Raw genomic sequence first — 20,779 nt, 5'->3', positions numbered from 1 at the left:
TACAGACACACACAAAAGTGTGGAAATATACATCCATACTGCCTATAGTATCTTTTGAGCTTGTCACTCCCATCCAAACTACCTGAAAGTTGGAGGCCCTGAAAAAAGACTGTAAAACTAAAGATGGCATGCCCAGGAGTTATTGTGGGGGCTGGGGAAGCGTGGAAGTGCAGCATCGCTTTCCTATAGTGCAGATGTATGATGAAAATTGCTCTCTGTTTTAGGCTGGCTTCAATGGCGGAAATATCACCAACTTCTTCAGCATCCCAGGCTCCAGAACCCCAGACATAGTCAATATCGAAGAAACAACAAACGTCAACATCCCCGGGCGCTGGGCTTTCAAAATAGATGGCAGAGAAATAGATCCGGCCAATGGCTGCAGCCTGAGAGGTAAGGGGGAAACGACATTGCTTTTTTTTCAAGTTTTGGGGTGCAGTGCAGCAAAAGGTAACGCTGTTGCGAAGCTGGCGGAGAGGCATCTGACTGCCCTGGGCTGCTGCGCCGTTTGTGTTTTTGGCAAGTCCTCCCCTCGAGCTGCAGCTGCGGAGACAGAAACACGCAAGCAGGGTTTGGGTACCGTGCAAGTCTCTGACTCCCTGCATGCAGCGCAAAGTCATCGCTTAGCTTCCAGCAATAATTGTTAGCCTGCCCACGGCAAAAGGCTCTAACACCTTGAAGAGTGCACAGAGAGCTTTGTAATTTGTTTTCATGTGGGCACATCTTGTTCAGCAGGAAAGCATCCTCAACAGTGTAAGCAAAGAAGCCGTCGTCAGCCGTGGTTTGTCCTTTGCGCCGGCTGGCACTGTGTCTCCCGGGGGGATGTCGGCATGCTCACAAGTGGCTGGACCCAGCTCACGATGAGTATTCACAGCAAATTATCAGCGCGGATGAGGCCTGGCTTGGTAGCTCTGTGAAAACGGACAGGGGACCATAAATGCTTGGGAGTCTTCTCTGCTCTCGATGTTGCTTTCAACCACTGGCGAACAAAACTGTCATCGGTGCTAGGTTTTTTTCTTTCCTGGGATTTTGGGAGCATGGTGGTGCTGTAAACTTCCATTTCTGTGGCCCAGAAGCAGAACCCTTACCCAAAGACAAGGGTGGAGGCAGCGCGAGTGTTTCGCAGGAGGAGAATGCCACCGAGGCGTCATCTCGATTCTTTTCTGTGACGCTGATGATGGCAATGGGAAGGACCTGGCAATAGCAATTTCCTCTTGCCTCCAGAATAGGAAAGCTGATGCTTGAAACAAGCTCCCTTGTTTCTACAGGAGAAACAGCAGGTTTTCCGGGCATGACAAAATGTCATGTCCCTCTACCAGTTACTGTGTCTCTCCATGTGTCACTGACAGCGTGGGGATATAAAGGGATTAATAAATGCACACAGTGACTACACTGTGAGACTCTGCTGCAGAGAGATTATTGCATTACCGTTTGACAAATAAAAATGTCAGGAGCATCCGCTCTGCTCCGGGAGTCTTTATAGCAAGAGAGGACTGTCACTTGCCAACAGACACTGGAGATGTCACCGCTCTGAGACATGTGGCTTCTTTATGTCCTGGTTTAGGATGGTACTGAAGAAAGCCCATGAGACCCTGAGGCTCTTGCAGCCCCAGCGGCGATTTCAGGTCCAACCGCTCCAGCCGCTTCCAGCTGCCGACTGCAGGAAGAAAGGCTGGGCTTTGCAAAGGGGCTGAAAGCCAGTCTCAGCTTTGCAGGTAACGAGGGCAGCGTGTGTAGGTTCCACTGCTGGATTTGTGTTTCACGGTGGACAGCCGGTCACCTCGCACGAGAGGACAGGCATAGGCCAGGAAAGTTGGCATGGGAGCCCTTGCGAGTGGGCTTCGCTAAGAGGAGGTGTTTGTTGCAGGGAAGTGGAAAATAGCTCTTTTTGTAGGAGGCAGGGAAGAGAACAAAAAGTTTAGGAGAGGTAAATTCAGGCAGCGTGCACGGCGGAAGCCGCGGGCATGAGAAGTGTGAAAGATGGCCATATGGAGGAGAGGTAAACTCTCACGGGTATTTGCCACCCTTGTTCTCTCGTCTTCTCTCTGCCTCTCACGTCTCTCACCAGGCAAACCTGCCTCCCTTTATAGTACCGCTGTGTAACAAGTCTGCTCAGTCTCTAGCTGTGCTCATCGTTTCCCATCGTCACTAGTGTATGGTGTGGAAGTAACTTATCAACAGTTCTTTGGTTTCATAAGTACTATGAGTGCTTGCTGAATGGGAGTGAATTGCTGCTGGGTCGCTCTTCGACCAGCAAAGTTATGTCAATGAAGGGATTACGGAGATGGTGGCAAAGTTGAAGGACAACTTGAAATGGCCTCCAAAAGGCCCGAGCTTTTTCAGTGGAATTTCCCTTTGAGAAAATAGCACGAACGGCTCCTGTGTCCTGTGATACTGAAGTGGAACGAGGGTGGTGGGTATCCAAAATGAAAGGAGTAGCCTTCAAGGTAGCCGGCCTCGGAGGACTGATGTGGTGCCGTTAGAGTGTGTCGCTCTGCGTTGAGAAGTGATGTAGCGTGGGTTTTTTTCCCTTTCTGTCTTTCTAGGACAGTTTCTCCGTCGAGGGGAGATCTTCTGGGACAATGTTAACTGCACCACCAAGTGCCGCTGCCTGGACCTCAATAATGAGATCTTCTGCCAGGAGATGGCTTGTGGCCCCTTTGAAGCATGCGAGCTGAAGACCAAGTTCTTCCAGTGCGTGCCGGTGGAGAGCAGCACCTGCGTGGTGTTTGGAGATCCACATTACCATACCTTCGACGGCTTCCTCTTTCACTTCCAGGGTTCCTGCTCCTACCTCCTTGCCAGGCAGTGCTGGACAGGCTCCCAGCTGCCCTACTTCAACGTGGAGGCCAAGAACGAGAACCGAGGCGGCTCCTCCGTCTCCTGGCTGAGGGATATTTTTGTGGAGGTCTACTCACACAAGATTGTCCTCCCCAAGGGCAGCTTTGGGAAAGTGAAGGTAAGAGCCATGCTGGAAGGGGAGTACTTGCTCGGTTGGCTCCTCCGAGGCACCATCGAGACTGTGACGGCAGCCTGGGGAGCATGGGACAGCACTTCTGGGCCCCGCACATTCCTCAGGGAGCGGGCACGGGTGACAGGCATGGCGGCAAATGCCTGAGGCTTACCGACGGCTGTTCTTCTGCGCACATTCCTGTCTGTGTCCTGGTAGAAGCACTCTGCTATTTCATGTGCCGGCTCAGTTGTCTGGTGTTGCTCCTGCAGGTGGATGACTTGGTGGTGTCCCTGCCTGTCTCTCTGGAACTGGGTGCAATAAAAGTCTACCAAAGCGGCTTGTCCACAGCCCTGGAGACTGACTTTGGCCTGCTGGTGACCTACGATGGACAACACTACGCCTCTGTCTCCGTTCCGGGCACATACGTCAACGCCACTTGCGGTCTGTGCGGGAATTACAATAAAGACCCCGAGGACGATACCCTCCGCTCGGATGGGAGGTTGGCCACATCCGTGCCGGACCTGGGCGAGAGCTGGCAAGTGCCGCACCCCGAGCGGAAATGTTCGCCCGGCTGCTTGGACAACTGCAGCCTCTGCGACGCTGCCACCGAGTCTCTCTATTTCACCTCTGAATACTGTGGATTCATCAACAAGAGCGGCGGGCCGCTGTGGGAGTGCGGCACCGTTGTGGACCCCACTGCCTTTGTCCACAGCTGTGTCTATGATCTCTGCAGCGCGAGAGATAACGGCACTGGCCTGTGCCAAGCCATCCAGGCGTACGCCTCTGTGTGCCAGGCCCTGGGCATCTCGGTGGGAGAGTGGCGTGCCCAGACAGGCTGCGGTAAGTGTCTGCGTGCTCCTGCCAGGACCCTTCCCCTCTGGAGCAAGGGAGCGATTTCAGGGGTCTACCCACGTGCCCAGCAGTGTGTGGGATGAGGGGAGAGAAATCCAGGGGAGGGAGTTCCTCGAGGTGGAGGGAGTCACGCGAGAGCCGCTCGGTCCCTCCTCTCCATGGCATCAGACTCTTGCGCCACAAGTCAGGCACGAGGCAGGAGCTCTGCATCGCTCTGGAGACAGTTGGCTGCCGTGATGAGAAATGGAGGCTGGAGCAGAACAGGAACTGGCCGGCAGCACCCTTGTCGGCTCACCAGCCTCGCTTGCAGCATTAGGTAGCTGTGGACAGCTCAGTGGCTCGGGCTGTTTAGGAAAAGCCATTGTTTGCATGAGCGGAATGGCTGGAGAGGTGTTGGGGGGAAATGAAGGGGCCAATTCTACCTTTAAGTGGGACTCCTGGGTCACTCTGCATTGTCTCTGTTGTGGGTCAATGGCAAGGAGGTAATCGGCCCCGAACCATGCCTTAATGTGGTCCCCTTGTTGTTTGTCTGCCCTCTGCGCCCACAGCAATGGCCGTGCAGTGCCCGGAGCTCAGCCACTACTCGGTGTGCACCAGCAGCTGCCCTGCCACGTGTTCGGACCTCACGGCCCCGCTGGCCTGCACCTCCCCGTGCATCGAGGGCTGCGAGTGCAACGAGGGCCATGTCCTCAGCATAGACCGCTGCGTCCCTGTCCAGAAGTGCGGCTGCGATGTGGACGGCCGGTACTACGCCATCGGGGAGTCTTTCTGGGCAGCGGCGGACTGCACGGTGGAGTGCCAGTGTGAGGATGGTGGGGAGGCCAGGTGCTTTAACAACACCTGTCCTGAAGGAGAGGTCTGTGCCATTGAGAATGGCTACCGGGGCTGCTATCCAAAGCGGGAGACCCTGTGTTTGGTGGGGCAGGACCAGGTGCTGCAGACGTTTGATGGTGTCTCCTTCCCCTATCCACTGGAGCACTCCTACACGCTGCTCAAAACCTGCCCAGAGAGACCAGACTTCATCGAGGTGGACATCAGCCAAAAGAAGCCCGGATCTGCTCCCAACGGACCACGCGTCGTGCGGATCCAGGTGGTCGGCCAAGAGGTGAAGATTGGAGGAACCAGCCTGTCAGAGATCAAGGTAGAGGTGCTACCATCAGGGCAGCCCACCCCAGGGTCAGGGCAGGAGGTGGTGGCTCACGCTTTGACCCAATGTCCCTTTGGAGAAGAGCTTGTGGGTCTGTGGCTCTGGACCTTTCCCCTGGGTCAAGGCCTCAGGCACCACGGTGGCCCTTGGAGGAAGCCCGCGTGGGCCATCGCTGTGCGGAGGCCCTGTAGGTACACTGCAAAGTTGTTGTCGCGGCGCTGTTATTCCTGGTTGTTTGCCAAGTCAGCTCTGGAGACTTTCCTGGCATTGCGATTGTCTCCCGCAACTTGTTTTTGTTGTGGAAAAATGGTTTCTGTGGGGCAAAAAGCAAGGAAACAGCTGTACGCCCTCACTCAAAGGAGGCTCAGGGCCTTGGAGGGTGGGTCTGGGTTAGGAAGCGTTTAGCATACTCAGTGCTGTGCGGCTGGCAGACAGGAACAGCTGTGCAAAGTCGCTTCACCCTCCCTGAAGCATCTTGATCTGCTTGTTACTTGTAGGTCAATGGTTACGACGTGGAGCTGCCCTATTTCCACCCTTCCGGACGCCTGGAAATATACCGTAGCAACAATGGCACCGTGATGGAGTCGGAGGGCCTCTTGGCTATCGGCTACTATGATTCGGGCCTTCTGGATATCCGCCTCTCCACCACCTATTTCAACTGCACCGGGGGTCTGTGCGGCCTCTTCAATGGCAATGCCAGCGACGAGTTCTGCCTGCCCAAGGGCAAGTGCACGGACAATCTGGAGCTCTTCCTGGAGAGCTGGACGACGTTTGACGAGATCTGCAATGGGGAGTGTGGGGACCTCCTCAAGGCCTGCAACAACGACTCAGAGCTGCTCAAGTCCTACAGGAGCCGGTCGAACTGCGGCATCATCAACGACCCCACCAACAGCTCCTTCCTGGAATGCCACAGCGTGGTCAACGTCTCAGCCTACTACAGGACATGCCTTTTCCGTCTGTGCCAAAGTGGGGGCAACCAGTCAGAGCTGTGCGACTCGGTGGCACGCTACGCCAGCGCCTGCAAGAACGCCGAGGTGGATGTCGGCCAGTGGAGGAGCCACGGTTTTTGCCGTGAGTCCACCAAAGTTTTTAAGCACCAGGGAGGAAGGGGATGTAGGCCCCGCTGACCTTGGGCATAGTCTTGTTGTCAGGAGCTTGTGGGTGTACAGAGGTAGAGGCACTTTTTTTTTACGAGATGCCAGAAAGTATGGCCTCTCTTTTTTTCCCCCCTCCTCTCTTGTCTCTAGTGGGTACCCCGAACCCACAGAGTGCTCCTCTGTGGCCAAGATGAAAGACACTCAATAGATGAAGGGCTGTTTGGGAGGGAGGCCCCAACCTGACGGCGCTAACGGCAGCATAAGGTGTCCAAAGTCATATGAAGGGGTAGGGGTGCAGGTGCCTAAATGCTGGCAATCTTGGGCAGTTTTCCTATTCTCTTCCCTACCGGTCAACCAAAGATCGGCTTTGCCATCAAAGGAGCTATGCCTGGTAGACCTTTCTCCACGAGGGAGGCCGGTGGGAAAGGGGATTTGGGGTAGGTATGCAATGTCTCCTGAGCCCGAGGGCAAGGCAGCGCCAGCCCGCGTACTGACAGTAGTTTCTAAGCTGCGCTCGTGCCGGCAGACAGATTACCCCGTGAGACAATTTCACGGTGGCATTTCAGGAGGCATCAGGAGTTTTATAATGCTATGTAGGAGCATTCCAGAGATGCAGATGGTGTCTGACAGTGCTGTATGCCACCACGAGAGGATAATTTGAATAATGCTTGTTTTTAGGTGTCGCTATAAAGTTGCTGTTGATGGGAAAACATTCATAATTCAGAAGCAAATGTGAAAAATCTCCTGTGTGGAAGTAAGTGGTGGAGAAGCAGCCCTTGTCTCCACCACAGAGGCTTGAGGGAGGTGTCCGTTCGGGAAGCAGGGAGTGGCCCAAGACCAAACCCTGGCCTCATACCCTCCACAACAGCAGAAGGAGGTGGCGCTCGGCAGGTAGTGGGACAGGGCTGTGATGCGAGGAGAGCGATGGCCAAGAGGAGAAGGGGTTGCAAAGGGCATGGAAAGAGCCAGTGGCTGGCAAGGTGCAGGGACTGTCTCCCCTCTTGCTTTTTTTCCTTTGAATCAGTTGCCACTCCTTCCATTCCCACCTTTTGCCTGTTCCCCCACTCCGTGCTGCCCCAGGGCTGCTGGAGCTAGGAACTCACGCTGCACGTTTGTTGGCCCCGCAGCTCTCGCCTGCCCGGAGAACAGCCATTTTGAGGAGTGTATGAGCTGCGTGGAGACCTGCGAGACCCTGGCCACGGGCCCCGTCTGCACAGACACCTGCGCAGAGGGCTGCCAGTGTGATGAGGGCTTCGCCCTCCGCGGCACCCGCTGCGTTCCCCGCGGTGAGTGCGGCTGCAACTTCGAGGGGCGCCAGCTGGCCACCAATCAGACCTTTTGGATGGACATCGCCTGCCACTTTCTCTGCTACTGCAACGGCTCTGACAACAGCGTGTACTGCGAGAATGTTTCCTGCAAGGACGACGAGTACTGCCTGGAGGAGAACGGCCTCTACTACTGCCACGTCCGCACTGATGCCTCCTGCATTGTCTCCGGCTACGGACACTACTTGACTTTTGACGGCTACTCCTTTGACTTCCAGAGCAGCTGTGCATTGGTCTTGTGCACCACGATCGCCCGGCCAAGGGTGGAGCGCTCGGACACTTTCCCGGCGTTCACTGTCACAGCCAAGAACGAGGATCGGGACACCTCTCTGGCCCTCTGGGTGAAACAAGTTGAAGTGGAGGTTTTCAATTACAACATCGTCATCCACCGTGCCTATAAATATACCGTGCTGGTGAGTGTGGGGCCACAAGGGCCGGGTTTATTTCTCACTGCTGTGGCTCCCAAACCACGGAGCAGTTCCCTAGGCATGAGGCCTTACAGCTCACAAGGTTTTCCGAGGGTTGAGAAGGGCATACGCTCAGGCTCATTCCTAAGGTGCCACCAGGTGCAGCTTTTGAAGGGGGCTTCTGTTTTGGCTGCCTTGTTTTGGATGTAGAGATGAGGCTAGCGAGGATCTTGCTCTGGGAGCACTGAGTGGCCCTCCTTTGTGAGCTCCCCTGGAAGCTCCAGTCATCACCCTTGCTCATGGTGCATCTTGTTTTATTCCCTGCAGATCAACGATGAGCGTCTCTACCTGCCCCTGAAGCTGGGCCAGGGCAAAGTGAACATCTTTGCCTTTGGCTTTCACATCGTGGTCGAGACTGACTTTGGGTTGAAGGTGGTGTATGACTGGAAAACCTTCCTCTCTGTCACCATCCCACGTAGCTTCCAGAACCTGACCTACGGCCTCTGCGGCCGCTACAATGGCAACCCCGAGGATGACCTGACAGCTGCGGGCGGCACACTGGCTGCCAGCGTCGCCGACTTTGTCCAGAGCTGGGCAAAGCGGGATGCGTTCTGCCGCGTGGGCTGCGGTGACCGCTGCCCCGCCTGTGGGAAGGTGGAAGGCTTCTGGAAACCCCAGCAGCTCTGCAGCCTCATCCCGAGCCAAAGCGGTGTCTTTGCCAAGTGCCACAGCAAGATCAGCCCCGGCTTCTTCTACAAGAACTGCCTCTTTGACACCTGTGTTGACGGGGGAGCCATGCAAACTGCCTGCAGCTGGCTGCAGAATTATGCTAGCACTTGCCAAACACAGGGCATTGCCATTACTGGCTGGAGGAACTTCACGTCGTGCTGTAAGTGCCACCCTGCCTCCGGGCCCTTCCTCTCTAGAGGGGCTTCCCAGGGTTGTCTGCTGTAGCCGTAGAACTTTCCGGAGCTCAGGCCATAGGGAGGTAGCAGAGTACCATGTGGATGCATCACAGGTCCCCACGGTCAGTGCCTGGGGATGGCTTCGGGGATCTCCTCCTTCCTTGCAGAAGAAGGGGGCAGTCGACGGAGCGGTGAGCTAAAGCGGCACTGTCGGTGTGCACGTAGTCACTGCCAAGCGCGCTGGACCAACCTGTACGTGGACTAGGGAGAGGGGAGGTGGACGGCCCGGCAGCCGGTCCTGCCCACGCTTGCCGGGGAGGGTGGTGGTATGGGATCAGGTCTGGGGCACTGTGTTCTTCTGGAGTTGTTACGAACCGCATATGGTATAGCGGGAGCAGGGATGGAGAGGGGAAGCCCCGAGGTCAGAAGGCATCAGCTGTCCCTCTGTTGTTAAGCAGGAATTGTAGTCGGCAGCCTCAAAGCCAGGAGTCCCTGTTTCCTCTAATGAAGCCGCATGCTCTCGTCAATAAGATTACGGTGTGATGTTCAATTAGACTCCCGAGGATGGAGGCCGCGAGCCTCTCTGGCAGCCAATCTATCTGGCAAATGAGATGGGAAGTAATTGTCTCTGCTAACAAGACTGAAAATTAAATTTATGTTGTTCTTCCTTCTAACAAGCAAGCTCAGAAGGCATCACTCTCATGGGGTAGAAGCAGCGAGGCCACCAACCAGCACCCTGCATGCCAGGTCCAAAATGGACCCTGGGAACCTGACGGCGTGCAGGGAGAGGCGGCCTGCCCAGGCACGGGCAGCTGCCCTCACAAGCTTCAGACTCCCCAGGGACCAGCAAAAACACATCCCCTGAGACGCGTCCCCACACGGAGAGCGTGGAGGAGACTCTGTATGCTACCCGAAAGGGGCCAGGGCCAGCATGGGCATCCCTCCAAGAGGGAGATGTTAGTCTGGTGTCAGTGAGTAGGCTCATTTGCGGGAGAACAGGGAGCATGAGGAAACAGGCTCTCGGGAAACTGGTGTGCAGGAGCTCAGAGACAGAGTGAGTAATGGAGAAGCATTGCTCAGCGTGGACCAGGCTGCTGGCAGGTGGCCAGGAGCTTCGGAGTCCCTCTCTGGGCAGCACGTTCCCTGTTAACCACTTTGGCAGGGGAGTTAGCTGCCCAGGGACACCAGCGGTGCAGATCACAGCCCCACATGTGGCTGGCTGCCAGGGTGGTTTTGTCTGGGGAGCTAATGGTTTTCTGTTTTGTCCTCTGGTAACGTTGCAGCTGTCAGCTGTCCCCCCAACAGCCACTATGAGAGCTGCGTGTCCCTGTGCCAGCCCCGATGCGCCGCCATCCGGCTGAAGAGTGACTGCAGTCACTACTGCGTGGAGGGATGCCAGTGCGACCCCGGGTACGTCCTCAATGGCAAGAGCTGCATCCTTCCCCACAACTGCGGTTGCTACTCTGACGGCAAATACTACGAGGTACGCTGCTCACCTCCTTCTCTCGGCCTTTCTCCCACTCTCTCTCTGGCATTTCTGGGCAGCATCTCTTGCGCTGAGTGGGGATAGCGATCAGGCCGGGCCAGTACCGAGTGTCACAGTGGCTCCGTTTGCCAGGGTCAGAGCTTCAGTCATCGAGGGCGCTCCGCAGGGCCTGGAGAGACAGGCCCTCTCCTTCACCAGCATCATACGTGTCTGTCAGTCCATGGCCACGCTTGGGGATTGCTCTGAAGTCTGGTGGTTTTGCACCAAGCAGGAGTGGGCAGGGAACAAGGAGCGGAGCAGGCAGATGTGCATCAAGCATAGGCAGAGAGAGAGGAGAAGCTGGCTCCATAGCGAAGCCCCAGCAGTGTCCTGTGGGACATTTGCTGGGGCCGAGCTGTCCTGTGGTCTCAAGTCCTCTTCAGCTGCAGAGCAGATTGCCATTGCTTCTGCTGAAGGAGTTCCTGTGTTGGGGCTGGGGTCCAGCTCTGATCTGACCACGGGCATGCACTCGGGTCATGTGGCTTACACTTCAGGGACACCTCTTCTGTGCCAGTCTCATTTCCAGCCCAAGAGTCTCACATGGCTGCTCTTTTGGAGCTGTGATCTGGGGAAGGCTGGCGTAGAGGGGCCTCAACCTGAGGGTCCATGGGGATTGTATCTCCTAGAGGAGTGGAAAGGTGGAATCGGTAAGATTGCTCAAGTACTGGCAAGCTGCCCAGTACTGTGCTGGCAATGGAAATTGTGGTTATTGGTGACGGTAGGGATGACACGGTGGCAGCATGGGGCTCTAGGGATACCGAGAGTAGAGATGAGAGGGACGTCCTGCAGTGTGTTGCGTAATGAGGTTTTCTGTCTGGCAAAATCATCATGCAGTTGTTAGAGATGAGGGCGACTCAGATGTCAGACAGGGACAGGAAAGAACTGGAGCGGGTGGGGAAGAAAGGGTAGTGACAGGGAGGGCCAGCTTTGATGAGATCCAAAGCCCCAAACTTTGTGACTATGTTGTTCTAGGTGTTCGACACGAGACGACTTTACTGTTTCACGTGAAATTTACTTCTTTGTAGCTCTTGGATGTTACTCAGGACTTTGGTTCAGCAGGGTGAGACAGTGATGTACACACAGTAGAGCCATTGCAACATACAGCTGGGTCCCAATGGAAGTGTGCTCGATACGTCTGTATGGTCACCAACACAAAACAGAGAGTCCTCAGCCAGTGGGAAGGAATAGGGGCTCGAAGCCAGCCCAAAGCCAGCACCATCTTGAAAGGCCACCTTGCCGGTTGTTCAGTGTTTGTATTCTACAGTGGGCTGAGGCACATGGGCAGTTTCCCTGTGCTGGTCTGGTTGGCTCAGGAAGACAACGCTTTCTAAGTGTTCTTCAAGGGCAGACCCTTTACAGAACTGGGTGAGTTGCTCACCTGATGCCACTGTCTAGGTAAGAGAAAGATCTGCCTTTGGTTGTGTTTGTGTGGAGGTAAGCACAGAATAATCCTTTATTCCTTGCTGAGCTTCTTGGGCACATCCTCCTTGCCTATCTTCTCCTCCAAGCATTGTCCCACTGTTGGGGCACCTTGATTGGTCACGCTTTTGGTTCTGCTGTGGAGAGGTAGCTGTTCCCAGGGGCCGAGTCACCCAGGGCAAGTGTGTTGTAACGCAGCAGAGATGCTCAGTCCTGGGTCTCAGAGGGCGCCTCTCGAGCTAAGTCTTGTCCCCAAGGATCCTGGCTGTCAGAAGCCTGAGGACCAGGGAATGCAGGCTCCCCTTTAGCAGGCACCACCCTTTGCGAAGGCGCGACTCCGGCTGCAGGCTAGATGGTGCTGAGATGGTCAGCTGGCATGTTATGGTCCTGCCTTTGCTTATATTCTAGTGAGTTTTCTTGTCGGTGAAACTGTTCTGGCATAAGGTGTCTTTGCCGAGCCTCACACCCATAGGAGCCAGTACAGGAGGACCCTAGCAGACGGGTTGGCAAGGAAGGGGTCGAGGAGGTATTTAGTGTGCTGTGGTTTTAGTGCGTGTATAAGAGGCGAAGGAGGTTGCAGTGGCAGTGGAAACGTGTGGTGTCCTCATGCTTGCAGGTAGCAGAGATGTTGGAAGATAGGTGCAAGCTGCCAGTGTGTTCTCTGCACCTTTTCCTGTGTCGGCATTGCCCGCTCTTGCTTGCCATGTGGCTGAAGGGCATAAACCTTGGCTCAAGCATCCGCAGAGGGCAGGGCATGGGCCCCCAGCCCTCCCGGCCAGTGACGGGTCCCTCTTTCAGCCCAAGCAGCTCTTCTGGAATGGGGACTGTACCCGCCGATGCCGCTGCTTCCGGCGTAACCTCATCCAGTGTGACCCGAGGCACTGCAAGTCGGACGAGGAGTGCGCCCTGCGGAACGGCATCCGTGGCTGCTTCAGCACCAGGAGCTCCTTCTGTCTGGCAGCGGGCGGCGGTGTCTTCCGCACCTTCGATGGGGCCTTCCTCCGCTTCCCCGCCAACTGTGCCTTCGTCCTCTCCACTATCTGCCAGAAGCTGCCCGACTTCTCCTTCCAGCTCATTATCAACTTTGACAAGTGGTCCTCACCTAACCTCACCATCATCTCCCCTGTCTACTTCTACATCAATGAGGAACAGATCCTCATCAGCGACAGGAATACTGTCAAGGTAAGGTCTTGTCAGGGGTGTCTGCCCCCTCAGGAACAGGGTCACAGGCCAGGCGGCAGGGGATCGACTCCCAAGCCAAGGAGAGTGGTACACAGGGCCGTGCAATCGTCACTGCGAGGGCCCCGGACGGCTCTGTCGGTGGCTTTGTGTCCCAGTCAAGGAAAGTCTACGGGTGAGGGATGTGGCTGTCATCTGCCGGGCTTTGGGGAGGGATGCTGGCTGGGGGAAAAGGACTGGCAGGAGGCAAGGCTGTCCACAGCCCAGGAGTTTGTAGTCACATACCCATCCACCGTTCAGTGGGGTGGGTAAAGCTGACCTTTTGAGCAGAAGGGTAGAGAGGCCTGGCCATCGCTGTGGTGTCGCTTGGACTCTGAAGGGCATCGTCTGTGGCCTTTCCTGGTGAGTCATGAGTCCCAAGCTAGAGCCTCTGCAGATGAGTAGGTTCCCTTTGTGGCTCAGCCTCGTGCAGGCATTTAAGGGAGGCGGTGCACTCAGAGCAATCCATCCGTAAGGAGGAGGAGGACTTGCCAGCCCCTGCTGAAGACAAGGTGGTGTGTTTTCACAGCGGGGATATTCTGGCTTGCTGTTGCATCCATTGCCAGAGGGGATGGGAGGGATGTCAGCCTCGTGTCCTCTCCCGTGCCAGGTGAACGGCAGCCAGGTGAGCATCCCCTTTGTCACGGGGCTCTCCACAAAGATCTTCAGCCAGGAGGGCTTCCTGGTCATCGACTCCAGCCCCGACATCCAGATCCGCTACAATGGCTTCAATGTCATCAAAATCACCATCGGAGAGCGGCTGCAGAACAAGGTGTGTGGCCTCTGCGGCAACTTCAACGGCGACCGGACGGACGACTACGCGACGCTGCGGGGGAAGCCAGCGCTCAGCAGCGTGGTGCTGGCGCAGAGCTGGAAGACCAATGGCATGCAGAAGAGGTGAGCGGTCGGACAGCCCTTCCCCACCGGGCGGGAGCGGGAGCGGGGCAGGCTGTGATGGAAGTCCTTGCGATGTGTCCGGTGCCCACAGCTGCAACGAGCTGCAGTACTCGCAGTACGCCGCCTCCTGCGACAACGTCCAGATCCAGGAGCTGCAGAGCGACAGCTACTGCCTGAAGCTGACAGACATGAAAGGCTTCTTCCAGCCCTGCTACGGCCTCCTGGACCCCCTGCCATTTTACGAGTCCTGCTTTCTGGATGGCTGCTACAACCACAAGAAGGTCCAGCTGTGCGGCTCGCTGGCCGCCTACGGCGAGGCCTGCCGCACCTTCGGCATCCTGGGCACTGAGTGGATCGAGAAGGAGAATTGCTGTAAGAGAACTAGGGGCCTTCCGGGTCCTGCTGGGACTGCAAGTGGTGGAAGAGGGGCTGGCCGTCTGAGGACGAAGATCACGTTTGTGCTCTGTCTTGTGTTGTTTAGCAGGAGTGGTGGAAGATCCCTGCGTGGGCGCCGACTGCCCCAACCGCAGCTGTGAGCTGGACAACGGCGGGGAGCTGTGCGGCTGCATCGAGCCCCCACCCTACGGGAACAGTGAGTCCTCTGGTCCTCGCAGCAGAGTCAGCGCTAAGCGGGGGAAGGGATATGCCGAGGGCTGGGCCCTCTGCCCAGACAGAGTTTCCTGACGGTGCGCAGGTCAGGATGGGAGCAGGGAGCAAGGTTTTCTCGAGCGTACGGTGTGGGCATCTTTGGCTTGGGAGTGCTTTGAGCAGGAGGGACATTGGACGGGCACAGTGTGCTACAGGAGATGATCCCAGCCCGTTTCTGGTAGCAGGGAGAAGGGCTGCGCAGGCTGACAACTTGGGCCTGTGATGCCGTTCGTGGTGAAAAGCTGTCTCATCTTCCTCTAGCCACTCATGATATCATTGATGCGGAAGTGACCTGCAAAGCTGCCCAAATGGAGGTGTCCATCTCAAAGTGCAAGCTGTTCCAGCTGGGCTTTGAGCGTGAGGGGGTGCGGGTCAACGACCGCCACTGCCCTGGCATTGAAGGGGAGGACTTCATCTCCTTCCAGATCAACAACACCAAGGGCAATTGTGGCAACGTGGTGCAGGTGAGCTGGACCATGGGGTACGCGGGGCTGGGAGCGAAGGCCAGGTGGTTCATCTCAGGTGTCTTCTCATTTGTACCAACTTGAGGGCAGAGGAGGCAGGGAGAGCGTGCCTTCAGAAGAAGACTTGACGGAGTGAAAGGGGCTCGAGAGTCCGCTGGCACCTGGGGTTGCGCATGTACCTCTACTGTCGATTGGGGTGGCTTGTGGTCGGGCAGTAGGTTGCAGACAGGCTTTGTAGCACACAAGGTCTTTTGGCAGAGGATCATGGTTGCTCTGCTGACTGGCGTCCCAGTCCAGGGGATGCAGGAGGAGGCGGAGGAATAGGTGGGAGGCTGAGGAGAGCAGTCCGTGTATTCTGAGCCATTCTGTATTTGATGAATTTGTCAGTATGGGGGCGTCAGGGCAGCATGGCTTTGTGCCAGCTGGGCAGTCCACCCCCACAGCAGTGATGGCCTGGCTCGAGGGTGCTCAGAGGGTGCTTTAATGGGATAGGAGTTCAGGAAAACAGAGGCAGGTCTTGTAGAGTAAGGAGGCTGCCCAGTGGTTCCTAGCCCTGCTGCACTGCACCGTTTTTGGCCAGAGGTGGCGGAGGGGCAGCAGGGCACTCAGTGTTGCACGACTCGTTTAGGGGCCGAGGCATTTGTTAGGAGCAGGGGAAGCCAGTCTCAAGCGATACCCTGTGTTCCTCCTGCAGTCCAACAGCACACATATAGTGTACAAGAACACCGTGTGGATTGAGAGCGCGAACAACACAGGCAACATCATCACACGGGATCGGACCATCAATGTGGAGTTCTCTTGTGCCTATGAGCTGGACATCAAGATCTCCCTGGATTCGGTCGTGCGGCCGATGCTTAGGTAGGAGCTGGGGGCGAGCCGTGTGGCCTCTCCTCCAGCCTTTCCGTAGCAAGGACATGGGAGCACGTGGGTGGAAAGAGAGGTGCCGAGGGTCCGAAGCGAGGTGCTGATTTGGGGGTTTGTATCTTTTGCTCTGTCTGAGCCAGTGGTTTTGTTGGTTGTTTTTTTTTTTTGTCATCATCATTAGCGTGATTAACCTGACGGTGCCGACGCAGGAAGGGAGCTTCACCACCAAGATGGCCCTGTACAAGAATTCATCCTACAAGCACCCCTACCGGCAGGGCGAGGTGGTGCTCACCACCCGGGACGTGCTCTACGTGGGGGTCTTTGTCGTTGGGGCCGATTCCAACCACCTGATCCTGATGCTGAATAAGTGCTACGCGACCCCCTCGCGGGACAGCAACGACAAGCTGCGCTACTTCATCATCGAGGGCGGGTGAGCGACCACAGGCCAGGAGACCCAGCATGCCCTGTTGGTTTTTATTGTCTGTCAAGGGAGGGCACTCGAAGAGGGGCAATGTCAGCTGGAGCACTGGACATTTTGGTCAGGGGGACGGTTGACCAAGATCTGGAAAGAGTGGGGAACAGGGCAGCTTGTGTTGTTAGCGCAGTTTGCTTAGTGTAAAGGTTGCTGGAGGCCCCATGTGTGATGGAGTCCTGGCTGTGGAGAGAAGCGACCTTCCTTCCGTCACTGATTCCGTGAGTATCAGGGTGGTTGTAGGAGTTGGGAGGATGTGGATTGTGGTGGAGGCATCTTGGGAAGTGGGAGTAGAGTGAAGTTGGAAGTGACAAAGAGAGGTCATGCTAGGGAGGCAGGGCGTGATGTACTTGTCCAGAGGAGATGGGCATGGCGGGATCTAAGCATGCTGCCATGGGGTCTCACGGCGACAGAGGCGAGCAATGTCTTTTGAGGGAGGGTCCCAGTTGCGAGAGTGCCAGAGTGAGTATCGGCGCTTTGTGCAGGTGCCAAAACATGAAGGACAACACCATTGGCATAGAGGAGAATGGAGTGTCGTTGACATGTCGCTTCCATGTCACTGTCTTCAAGTTCATTGGGGATTATGATGAAGTTCACCTCCACTGTGCGGTCTCGCTCTGCGATTCAGAGAAATACTCCTGCAAAATAGTAAGTGGGGCAAGTGCCGAGGGACGGGTCACTCACGTTGCAGGGCTTGGGCAGAGCAGGGAGAGCCCAGTTGACCCAGCATTGGAGAGGCAGTTGGGGGTGAGGCTGGGAAGGTCACCTGTTTGTCTAGGTGCCGGGAGGAGAGCCCTGCTGCAGGCAGGTCACCTGGGGACCTGCAGTCTCCAAGCCTGGTCACAGGGGGATGGAGTCAGGGGTCCCTTTGGGAGCTGGGCTGGCCAGAGAGGCACAGACGGGGCCCGGGAAGGAGCTGAGAGTGATGGAGGTGGTGTTTATCTCTATGTAGAACTGCCCTCAGCACACGAGGATGGCCAGTGCGTTCGCTGAGGAGTCCAAGGAGCAGATCATCTCTGTGGGGCCTATTAGGAGGAAGCGTAAGTGTGTGTGACCCTGACGAAAGCTGCGGGGGTTTCTCTGCCATCCAGGTTGATCCCACTGGCGTGTCATGGGCCAGTGCCCAGGTGTGGCCTGATCCTGGGGCACTGGGGTGACGGAGCATGTGTGTGTGGATCCTGCGGGGAGAGGCCCTACCTTTGAGCAGGAATTGGGCTGAGTGCAAGAGAGTGCTCGCCATACTTTTGCTGCAGGGAGGTGAGGGTGGGGGGTGCAAGGGTGCCAGCTGTATGAGTGAAGGTGTGGGCTGCATCGGGGGTCCACCTTGCTTGGGGATGTGCCTTCCTAGAGGCTTGTGGGTGGTCATTCAGGAGAGGGTACAACGGCAGGGCAGGCAGCAGGAGCCTGTGATGGTGTGGGGTGCTGCGTTTCTGGCCATGTGGCTCTGTGCTGTGGGTGCTCCTCGGTCTTTTTGAAAGGCCCCTGAAGGGTGGTAAGCATCAGACTAGGTTCTGCTTTGGGGTCACAGTGGGTGACAGGAGCCTGACTGGCTCCTGGCGCTGCCCCAGAGCTGTGTGTGCTGTGAAGGTGTACTCGTGGGCCCTGTTGTTGTAGCAGGGAGTGTGGGACCACGGGTCCTAGACAGCCAACGACTAGGGGCCTGGGGTCTGGGAGCCTTATTCAGGGGTTTTCCTTTGCTCTTTGTGCCCAGGATCGGACTGGTGTGAGGACAACGGAGGCTGTGAACAGATCTGCACGAGCCGGGCGGATGGGCCCCTGTGCAGCTGCGTGACAGGAACGCTGCAAGGGGATGGCAAAAGCTGCAGAGGCAAGTACCGGGGGGGGCATGGGAGGAGTCGGGCTGAGCGTACCTGGGGGCCTCTGCACCCAAGCTGAGGGGCCACAGGGGTGAGCGGCGTGGGGAAGGTGGCTGCAATGTGAGATGTGGTGCAGATGGGAGGGAGGCGGAGGGCGGGGAGCTGGGTTGATGCAGTTCCCAGGGGACAGAGGTGTCTGGCAGCGAGGTGCCTGAGGGCTGCGAGGCCAATGATGGAGGACGTTGGGAGGCAGTCAGCTGCAAGGGTGGTGATGGCGTATAGTGCAGTGTGGGGCAGTGGCAGGGTAGAGCAGAGGCCATGGGTAGAGTTTGGAGGCCAACAAAGACGCTTGTGGGAGGGGGGGCTGGTGATGAGATGGAGCAGTCGGGCAGGAATGGGACCAGTGCAGTTTGTGGGGCACCCACGGTGTTAATGGAAAGGGAAGCACTGGGACTTCAGCTCACATGGATCTTCTTGTTATGTTGGCAGCCTCCAGCTCTTCAGGGGAGCACCGTGCCCAAGCGACCCTTCTAGTGGTGGCCCAGCTGTGGCTGTGGCTGCGTGCAGCTCTGCAGGACCTGACCTCGTAGGTGTGGCTTTGCCACCCAGCCAAGTACTGTTCTCATGCCAGCCTGAGTCTTTGTAGGGTAGGAGACAGCACCCCCACAGTGGCCAGGCTGCCACCGACCCATCCCGCTGCGTGGAGACAAGAGAGGGACTTGACCGGGAGAGAGATCGGATACAGACCCAGGCGTGGAGTTGGTGTGTGGCAGGCGCCGTGACAGCGAGGCAGAGCTGCATGTCTGCTGGCATCAATGTGGGACTTGGGGTTTGTTTGGTTTGTTTGTTTTTTTTTTTCTTTTTTTTTTTTACAGCTTTCCATCATTGATGTGGGACTTGAGGGGTATTTTTTGCAGCTTTTTCCCAGGCTTTCCCTTGTAGCATGCACTGTAGGTGGCCCATGCCTCTGTCTGTAGCATGAGACAGGCTGGAGCATGTGCTGTCCCCTCACAGGGACAGCTGAGGGTCTCCTCGGTCCTCGGGAGCTGCCGTCGATCTCTTGCGAGTGGATGGACTCAGCCAGAGGTAGGTGTCGCGGCACAGGTTGCAGGCTGGAGCAACGCGTCGTTGGACGTCGTGACACCTCAGGAATGTGTCATCTCGTGGCTCTCCGGAGCAGAGGCGGTGTTGAGGTGTGTGGCCAAAGGCCAAGCTTGTCCCTTGGGGTCTGGGGAGCCTGTAGGTGTGCTGCGGTGGCGAGAAGCCAGTCCCAGTGTTTGGAAAGAGGTGCTTTCTGTGGGCAAGAGCAGGAGTCAGAGAAATGAGCAATGAAATTCCCTCCTGTTTGTGTGGCTTGCCGTGGCAGAGTTTTTTGAGGGCGAGCGCAGGGTTGGGGTCATTGGGCGCAGGGCATCGTCAGGGTGCCCAGCGGGAGAGTCGAGAGCGGCCTTGGGGTGCTGATGGGGGGGGGGGTGCTGTCTGTGTTGGTGTCCTGTCTTGTGTTTGTATTCTGTGAAATGGCTGCATGGGAATAAAAAGTGTTGTAATCCTTCGTAAGCCCTGTGGTTTTGTCCAATGGTGGCGAGGACGGAGCAAGGCAGGTGGGGCCGGGAGGATGCTGGGTCCTGAGAAGGTCACTGGGAGGGATGGGGAGAGGGGGTTTCAGGGTGCTGGGACGGGTGAGGTGTGGGAATTTCTGGATTCTGGGCAGGGGCCATGTACGGAGTGTGCCAGAGCTGAGGGCTCTGTTGGGGCTGGAGGAAGGAGGTGTGGTGTGCCTCTGCTTTATTAGGAGAGCTGGATGAAGAGGGACTGGGGGGGTGAGGGGGAGTAGGAAGCTGTTGTAGGGAGTGAAGGGTGCACCTGAGTTAGCTACCAGGGTTGCAGGGAGAGCTGAGGAGCGTGGCGGCTGGATGTGGGCAGGGTTTGAGCAAGGTCCCTGTGTGCCTGCTGGGTGATGGTCTGCGTGGCTGTTCCCCTGGCTGGCTGGTCGCCATTGTGAAGTATGGAAGGCGGTCACTGTTGCAGGGGAGATGAACAGGAGCAGGGGTGGTGGCTGGTGCTGAGTGTGAGGAGCCAAGGTCTCTGGTGCCTGGGGTGGGGGGGTGAGCGAGTGGTGCTAGCACGGGCCTGGCAGGTTTGTGGCAGTCTTGTGACTGTGCCTTTTGGTAAGGGATGTAGTTGTCTGGGTGTTCCTGGTCCAGGCGTGCTCTCTGGGGCCTGGGGCTGTTTGCAGCTGGGGGGAAGCCTGGGAGGGAGCAATCTCTCGAGGGGAGCAGTTGTGAGGGGTGGCTTGATACAGTGGAGGGGGTCTGGTGTGAGGGCCCTTTATGTTGGGGCAGGCAGGGGGATGGAGGGTGAGGCTCCAGAGCATCGGATCAACACGAAGTGTTCGTCAGCTCCCTGTGCCGGGATATCACCGGGGCCAGTGAGATTTGGTGGAACGAGTCCCACGATCGGAATGGTGGGCTGGAGGGCTGCAGGCTGTTCAGCAGTGATAGGCAGGGCAGGCGAGGCGGAGGTACGGGACAGGTTTGACTGCACAGCCCTTACAGGTAGTGATGGTGTGGCTGAGAGCCTCTGGGTGAGGATTAGGTGGATGGAAAGCAAAAGAGATGTGGGCATCTGGCACCGATTGCCCAGCCAGGATGTAAGCACCAATGAGTTGGTCTATAGGGAATTAGGAGAAATGTCTGGATTGGTAGCCTTTGTCCTTTTGGGAGATTTCAACTTTCTAGGCATCAACTGGGAATAGCATACTGCTGTGACGAG

General features: G+C 56.8%; 1 protein-coding gene across 1 annotated transcript in view; it reads left to right on the top strand.

The window, feature by feature from the left end:
• Positions 1-19,443, top strand: part of TECTA (tectorin alpha) — a 31,675-nt gene extending 12,232 nt beyond the window's left edge. Inside the window, exons 9-27 of the mRNA XM_086766020.1 lie at positions 225-390; positions 2,544-2,956; positions 3,220-3,790; positions 4,351-4,943; positions 5,447-6,020; positions 7,174-7,784; positions 8,106-8,667; positions 9,967-10,166; positions 12,426-12,809; positions 13,456-13,742; positions 13,834-14,114; positions 14,224-14,334; positions 14,652-14,854; positions 15,549-15,712; positions 15,900-16,148; positions 16,676-16,838; positions 17,143-17,230; positions 17,902-18,018; positions 18,497-19,443. Coding sequence (XP_086622146.1) covers positions 225-390; positions 2,544-2,956; positions 3,220-3,790; positions 4,351-4,943; positions 5,447-6,020; positions 7,174-7,784; positions 8,106-8,667; positions 9,967-10,166; positions 12,426-12,809; positions 13,456-13,742; positions 13,834-14,114; positions 14,224-14,334; positions 14,652-14,854; positions 15,549-15,712; positions 15,900-16,148; positions 16,676-16,838; positions 17,143-17,230; positions 17,902-18,018; positions 18,497-18,597 — 5,838 coding nt within the window. The 3' untranslated portion in view covers positions 18,598-19,443. The remainder of the gene's footprint in view (positions 1-224; positions 391-2,543; positions 2,957-3,219; positions 3,791-4,350; positions 4,944-5,446; positions 6,021-7,173; positions 7,785-8,105; positions 8,668-9,966; positions 10,167-12,425; positions 12,810-13,455; positions 13,743-13,833; positions 14,115-14,223; positions 14,335-14,651; positions 14,855-15,548; positions 15,713-15,899; positions 16,149-16,675; positions 16,839-17,142; positions 17,231-17,901; positions 18,019-18,496) is intronic.
• Positions 19,444-20,779: the final 1,336 nt, after the last annotated feature.

The sequence above is a fragment of the Chlamydotis macqueenii genome, chromosome 24 (assembly GCF_036417535.1).
Source record: "Chlamydotis macqueenii isolate bChlMac1 chromosome 24, bChlMac1.mat, whole genome shotgun sequence".
Classification (NCBI taxonomy): domain Eukaryota; kingdom Metazoa; phylum Chordata; class Aves; order Otidiformes; family Otididae; genus Chlamydotis; species Chlamydotis macqueenii.
Note: the sequence above shows the minus strand (reverse complement) of the source record. Positions and strands in the feature narration are given on the sequence as shown.